This window comes from Muscardinus avellanarius, assembly GCF_963383645.1.
Source record: "Muscardinus avellanarius genome assembly, chromosome: 18".
NCBI classification, from domain to species: domain Eukaryota; kingdom Metazoa; phylum Chordata; class Mammalia; order Rodentia; family Gliridae; genus Muscardinus; species Muscardinus avellanarius.
The window spans coordinates 6,536,190-6,543,358 of record NC_137804.1 but is presented as its reverse complement, the minus strand read 5'-3'; the positions used below and the strand labels follow the sequence as shown (position 1 = coordinate 6,543,358).

At 49.0% G+C, this 7,169-nt stretch overlaps 1 protein-coding gene across 5 annotated transcripts in view; it reads left to right on the top strand.

The window, feature by feature from the left end:
• Positions 1–1,403: 1,403 nt before the first annotated feature.
• The window catches only part of ANO10 (anoctamin 10), a gene marked incomplete at its 5' end in the record, with an annotated part of 94,028 nt that continues 88,262 nt past the window's right edge, over positions 1,404–7,169 (top strand). For 2 of the 5 annotated variants that reach the window (XM_080715009.1, XM_080715006.1), the window contains 3 exons: positions 1,416–1,554; positions 3,842–4,039; positions 5,730–5,864. In XM_080715009.1, coding sequence (XP_080571135.1) covers positions 1,416–1,554; positions 3,842–4,039; positions 5,730–5,864 — 472 coding nt within the window. Of the gene's footprint in view, positions 1,555–3,841; positions 4,040–5,729; positions 5,865–7,169 lie in introns of all 5 variants that reach the window. The other 3 variants (XM_080715010.1, XM_080715007.1, XM_080715008.1) reach the window with 3 other exon arrangements.

Sequence of the window (7,169 nt, the reverse complement as noted above, 5' to 3'; positions counted from 1 at the left end):
GACCCTTGGCGGTAGCTCCTGTCAAGGGTGATCTCCCAGCTGCTCTTGTCTTCGGGATGAAGGCCCTTACGGTCCCAGTGCAGGGCACCGGTGTGGCCCTGCTCCCTGGTGAGCTCTCCTCTCACACTCGGTCCCCTGGCCGCCCACACCCATGCTTGGCTCCTTCTCAGCTGCCTCTACCCAAATTGGCAGAGGCCCTAAGAACCGCGCGGAAAAGTTGAGCTTCCTTGCTCGCTTTTGCTGGGTATAGGCCCAGGAATTCTCACTGCCGTGGTAGCTTTCTGATAGTCTCGAATATTTTTAAAAAGTGTGTGGTGGCACACATTTGTAATCCTAGTACTTGGGAGGCTGAGACAGGAGGATCACAAATTCCAGGGCAGTCCCAGCAAGCAGTGAGACTCTCATCAACCTAGTGAGACCTTGTTTCAAAATAAAAATAAAATAGGGCTGGGGGTGTAGCTCAAAGGTAGAATGTTCCTGGCTCCATCCCCAGTACCCCACACATAAACATGTGTGTGCCTGTGTGTGTGTGTAGCATCTAGCTGTCTTCAGCAACAGTGTTTGTCTGAGCTCCCCGATCTGCTGTCCTGGAAGCAGAAGTTCTTACTTAATGTGTTGCTTCTAGAACTTGTGGCTTTGCGGGAAGCATCACAGGGGTTCTGCCCAGGTGGAGGTGCTTGGGGAGTTGTGCGCGATCACAGTCTGCCTGCTCATCACCCACGAGCATGTCTCTGTTTGTCTGGCTGCACATTCAGTGCGGCCTCGGCTTCTGTGGCCTTTGCCTTGGTTGCCCTGGCCGCCCAGGCCAGTGTTGCTCTTTCTAGACTGCCCAGTGGCTTCTGACGGTCCGCGCCCTCCAGGCTGCCCCTTTGTGACCTTTGGCGGCTCCACACTGGAGCTCTGCCTGATCGCCAGCCCTGTGGGGTCAGCTGGTGGCCCCCAGTGTGTACTGGGCAAAGCCTGGCTCCTTGGTAACTGGGGCCTGGTTAGGTGCCACCCACCCCTGCAGGATTCATGCTCTCACCACACCAAGCCCCTCGGTTCCTCTGACCGTATCAGAATTTTGCCTTTATCTTGAGAGCCAGAATTAGGTGTAATTAACAAAAATGTAATCAGGCTATAGCATATTTATTTGCCAGAATAACCTACTTTTTTTTTTTTTTTGGTGCTAGAAATTCAACTCAGGGCCATTCTACCTCTGAGCTACACCCCCAGCCCTGTTTTCTTTTTCTTGTTTTGAAATAGGGTCTCGCTAGGTTGATGAGAACTTCACTACTTGCTGAGGCTGTCCTTGAACCTGTGATCCTCCTGTCGTGGCCTCCTAAAGTACTGGGATTACAAGCATACCCTACCATGCTCAGCTTGGAATAACCCAGTTTTGCTTCTTATTTCAACTTTCAGCAAGTTGTCCAAAGATGAAGGTGACCTTATCAACTTTGGATACTTCTGAGAGTTCCTTCACGCCCTTGGTGGTCATAGAACTCGCCCAGGGTGTTAAAGAAGAAACGAAAGAATGGCTGAAAAGCAGAATCATCGCTAAAAAGAGAGATGGCGGTAAGTGGAGTTGTTACTGCTCAGACTCAGTCCTGCTCAGCGGCCAGGCCAAGATGCATTCACAATTTCTGCAACATTTTATTTATTGATGTGCATTTATTGGCTCTTTCTTATCTGGCTAGGGGTTGAAGGGAGGTCTTGAATCAGCACTGGACTCCAAGCAGCATGGGTGGTTTTCTTCATTGTGCTAGATGTTACTGCGCATAGTAGGAGCCTAAGTACTTGTCAGGCGAATGGAGAAGGACCTGCTGAGTGTTCTTTGTATGCCAGTTATAGTAGTCCTGGGAAGATAAACATGGTCTCAGAGTGGGCAGACTGAGCTCGAGTTCCCAGGAATCCAAGCAAAAACAAACAAAACGAGTTTGCGGAGGGATGTCACAGAGGAGTGTGTGGCCCGTGCCCAGGAGCCATATGTGTACACCAGTGTTAGTGAAGGCAGAGAGAGGACACGCGGGCAGGGCCTCTCCCCGTGGCCGGGGCTGCCTGAGAACACCGAGCTGTAGCCCTCTCTTGAAGTCCGGTGTGGGTAGGTCCGGGTGAGAAGGGAGAGGGGGTGTCCTGTGAGCAAACATTTGATAAGTTACCCCAGACGACACGTTAAACTGCAGTAAGTGCTGGATGAACCTAGACTGTGTCTTTAGAAAGAAAAGTGACCGTAAACCAAAGTGATTTCCTCAAACTAGAATTTTGAATCAAAATGGAATTTAAAAGTTTTTCAAATATTTGTACTCAGAGGAAAGAAAAACAAAAGAATTTCCTTCTGACCCTGGAGGTATTTCTCCAGACTTGGCTCCCTCCTCCTCCTCCTCCTCCTCCTCCTCCTCCTCCTCCTCCTCCTCTTCCTCCTCCTCCTCCTCCTTCTTTTTTTGTGGCACTGGGGTTCCTGGAAGCCCTTCTACCTCCGGGCTACACTCCCAGACCTATTTTTACATTTTTATTTGGAAACAGGGTCTCCTAAGCCAGCGCGCGTGGCTGGCTTCGAACCTGCGCGATCCTCCTGTCTCTGCCTCCCAAGCGCGGGGATTACAAGCGTGCGCCACCACGCCCAGCTGGCTCCCTTCTTTTTACTTTCCCTGGTTGGAGAGCATTGGTGGCTTCTCAGTCCAGCCTTCCTGCTGTGCCTGTGAGCCTCAGGGATGCTGGGAGCGGGCGGCTTCTCTGAGTGGCTGGGTGACCTTAACAAGAGCCCCAGGGACTCCCAGGCGGGGCAGGGAATCTGCTGTACCCTCTGCCTTCATGGTCTAATAAACTATTAAAAATGAAAGGAGCTTTCTAAAATCTAAAAGTCATAGTTCCACCCTGGCAGAGAAAAGAGGAGAAGACTCCACAGCAGTGGGATCTGGGGATCTAGAAAATAAGTGGGGGGCAGTCGCTGAGGTCCACAAAGGAAAACAAAACAAAAACAAACAAAATTATTAAACCTAACATAACATAGAGGAAAAAAACTATAGTTTTTCATAAGTATAGAAATTTATGGAAAAGAATCATTACAAAGTTATAATGTTTTCTATGGGGTTCCTGGAAACCCTTCTACCTCCGGGCTACACTCCCAGACACCTATTTTTTATATTTTTATTTGGAAACAGGGTCTCTTAAGCCAGCGCAGGTATTAAACCTGGCTTGGTGGCACAAGCTTGTAATCCCAGGATTCGGGAGGCAGAGACAGGACGATTGCGGTTCATCCATAACCTCAGCTCCTTAGGTCCTTTGCAACTCAGTGAGACCCTGTTTCAAAATAAAGAATATAAAATAGGGCTTGGGGTGTAGCTTGGAGTTTGAATGCCCCTGGGTTCCATCCTCAGCACTGCAAAAAAAAATATATATATATATGTGTGTGTGTGTGTGTGTGTGTGTGTGTGTGTGTGTGTGTTATTGCCCAGTGGAATTGTATTTAATTTATGGCTTCTTTGATTTCAGAGTGATTATTATTTCAAATCGATTCTCTTAGTTATGGGGTGTCACGTTAGGAAACTGCGTCTTCTGCGCTTAGTCAGGGTGGGTTATTCCAGGCAGTCCCGGGGCCGGCTTGTCTCCTGCCTGGCCCTCGCTTGAGTAGATGACAAGCCACGTCCTGCGACGTTTCTCAGGTTTTACATTCGATTTTTTTAAAAAAGTCACAAAGAACTGTCATCTCCAGCTTGCTTTTATAGTTTACTTGGAAGATGAATTTAGCTGTTAATATGATTCCATTTCCCTCTGCCAGCCTAGAGGCCTTACACTAGGAGGGTTCATCTTCGCCGGTGCCGGCTTCTCTCGCTCTGAGATGGCGAATCTGTTGTTTCTGCAGGTGCTCAGTTGCTGTTTAGACCACTGTTGAATAAATGTGAGGCGGAGACGCTGGGGCATCAGAACCTGTACCTGGTTGGTGCCTCGAGGCTCCGGCTGCTCCTGGGCGCGGAGGCCGTGGGGCTGGTGAAGGAGTGCAGCGATGGCGCCATGCGGGCCTTCACCTACGGCACGCGGCACAGCTTCCGAGGCTTCCACGGTCAGTGCCCGCGTCCTTGCTCCCCAGACCCCGTTTATTACAGAGCTGTTCCGGTGCCTAGTCGGGTCGGCAGGCGTTTTCAGCAGGGCTGAGCCGCAGCGTGTTAGGCTCTGTGGTCCTTGTCGTCTCTGCTGCAGCTCCTCAATGCTGCGTGGCAGAGCAGAAAAGCAGCCTTGGACTGTAAGTAAGAGAACGCATGAGGCTGTGTGCCAATAAAACTTTATTTATAAAAACATGTTGTAGGCCAGATTTAGCCCAAGGGCCAGGCCTTGCCACCCCTGCTATAGAGGAGCACACGGTAGAAGGACATCCGTGTTACTGAGATTATTCCATCCTAATTGTCATAATGATGAATGGTCACTGTTTTTTTTTTAATAGAAAAATCTCTCTCTCTCTCTCTCTCTCTCTCTCTCTCTCTCTTTCTCTTTCTCTCTCTCTCTCTGTCTCTCTCTCTATTTTTTTTTTTTGTTGTTGTTGTTGGTACTGAGGATGGAACCCAGAGGCTTTCTACCACCGGGCTATACTCTCAGACCTATTTTTATATTTTTATTTGGAAACAGGGTATCACTAAGTTGCTGAGAGCCTCACTAAGTAGCTGAGGCTGGCTTCGAACCTGTGCGATCCTCCTGTCTCAGCCTCTCAAGCGCGGGGATTGCAGGTGTGTGCCACCACGCCCGGCTGTTAGAAAAATCTTTTAAGAGACGCAGTAGTCGTTCAGTTCTCTAGAAACCTCATTTCCTGCAGTTTGGGGCTCCTATTCAATGTGATAGGGTGGCCGGTTATGTTCTGCCTTTCTCCTGGGAGAAGGGAGTGTTTTCTGGAAAGAAGGGGGAAGCCATGTGGGGATGGGTCTCTGGCTTCACAGCCCAGCCCGCCCCTCCCAGAAGACGTGATTAGACTTCTTCAGACCAGTTTATTCTGGATTTTTATTGTTTAGTGACTTGATGAGCCAGGAGAAATTTATACCATTTAAGAAGATCCACCTGTCAAAACGTGACACTCTGCTGAAGCGGTGACGCAGGCTGTAATCCCAGTACTCTGGAGGCTGAGGCAGGAGGACCGCACGCTGCAGCCAGACGCAGCCACTCAACGAGGCTTTTATATATTCAGGGAGACACTATTTCACTATTTCCAAACAAGGAAAAAAATAGGACAAAGGGTATAGCTCAGAGACAGGAATGCCCCTGGCTTCAATCCCCAGCACCCCCCCCCCCGCCACACACAGTGTGACATTATTGTTATTACTTTTTTTTTTATTTGATTCTGTTCTCTTCTTCATATTTGACTCCAGAACAGAATGAAATGGGCTTGAATGTTTGAAGGAGGAAGTTTTTTTTCCCTTTGGGCAAATTCCACAGCCCCATTCCTGGTTCAAAATGCTGTTAGAATTCAAAAACATATTGTGTCCTGCTCGCTGGTAGTAAATGAGGTTGAGCAAGTGTGAGCTGTGTAAATGTTTGTGCCCCTGTTGCTGTAGCAATTAAAGAAGAGTTGTATCATGAGAGTGTAAACAGATCTTGTTATAAAATATCTAAAGAGCTTTTTTGTTCTATTTAATTTAGTAGTTTTATACTTTGGTTAATCCTTATGTTAATTGTCATTGTATGAAGTAATTGAAGTGTTATTAGTTATTTTTAGTATTACTGAGATATTAACTAGAAATTTGGGGGGTTTCTTTCTTTTTTTTTAGATAACAATGATGATTTTCTCACAATGGCAGAGTGTCAATTCATTATCAAACATGAACTTGAAAATCTTAGAGCCAGAGATGAAAATATGATCCCTGGTTACCCCCAGGCGAAGCTGTATCCCGGAAAATCCTTATGTAAGTCTTTATTCGAACCCCTTTCATGAATGTGCATTCTAATTCAACTGCTTTTTTGTGTGTGTGGTCCTGGGGATGAACCCAGGGGCATTCAACCTCCGAGCTACACCCCCTGCCCTATTTTTTTATTCTTTATTTTGAAACCGGGTCTCACTGAGTTGCAGAGGGCCTCACTAAGTAGCTGAGGCTGTCCGCGAACCGCAATCCTCCTGTCTCGGCCTCCCGAATGCTGGGATTACAGGCGTGCGCCACCACACCCTGTCAACTGCTTTTTTTTTTTTTTTTTTTTATTAACAGACATAAACAGGAAACTCAAAGGCTTTAAGTTGTTCCTCTTGCTTAAAAACTTACACAGCTTTACAAGAAGAACGCGTTTTTTCCTGAGCGCATCTTTGGCGCTGCCCCTTGCGCTGCCCTGTGTGCTGTTGGGCTTGTTCTGTCTGGTTGGCCGCTTCTTGTTTACCCAGGTCTCACAGTGTAGTTAGCGGAACAGTCGCCGTGCACACGTATCCATTGCTCAGTTAAACCGAGCGAACGTGGCACGCTGGTGGAAGATGGCGGAGCGTGAAGGGGACCAGCGCCCCGCTGGTGTGCTCTTCCTGTCTCTCCTCCAGGCTCCCTGGCCGTGGACGTGCGCTGAAGGGGACTGACGGCACCGCACCCGAGTGCACATCGGCAGTGCGCGACTTTTTGGTTTTGCACAGTTTCATTTTAATCAGAAGAGCGGTTTGCAGGATGGAAGAGCCGACTGCGTCGTACCTTTCGGGTTTGCCTCCATCGGGGACAGTGCGCGGCCCCTGGGCTTCTCCTGCTTGAGGTGTGCTCTGTGCCCAGCGAGTGGCGGCTCCCTCGGTGGGAGCGACGCGGCCTCCCCGTCTGCAGCCCGCAGACCGTGCTGCGTTTCCCTCCTTTGAAGCTTTATTCTGACTTTGCACTTGTCGTTTTGTTTTCCCCTCCCATTGCTTTGGTGAGGCCTCTCCTTCAGCTCCTGAGCTCTTGGCGTTTCAGCGTTCGAGGTTAGAGATGTGCCCTGAGCACTAGGTCCCCCCTTCATGAGGGTTCGTGGTCTTCCCTTGCTTTGTGCCCTGGCGCTCTGCTGTGCTTTTTTTTTTTTTTTTTTTTTTTGCAGTAGTGGGGATGGAACCCAGGGGCATTCGCCCTCCGAGCTACACCCCCTGCCCTATTTTTTATTCTTTATTTTGAAGCCGGTTCTCACAGAGTTGCGGAGGGCCTCACTGAGTAGTTGAGGCTGACCGTGACCGCGATCCTCCTGTCTCGGCCCTCTCTCTCTCGCTCCTCCTCTCT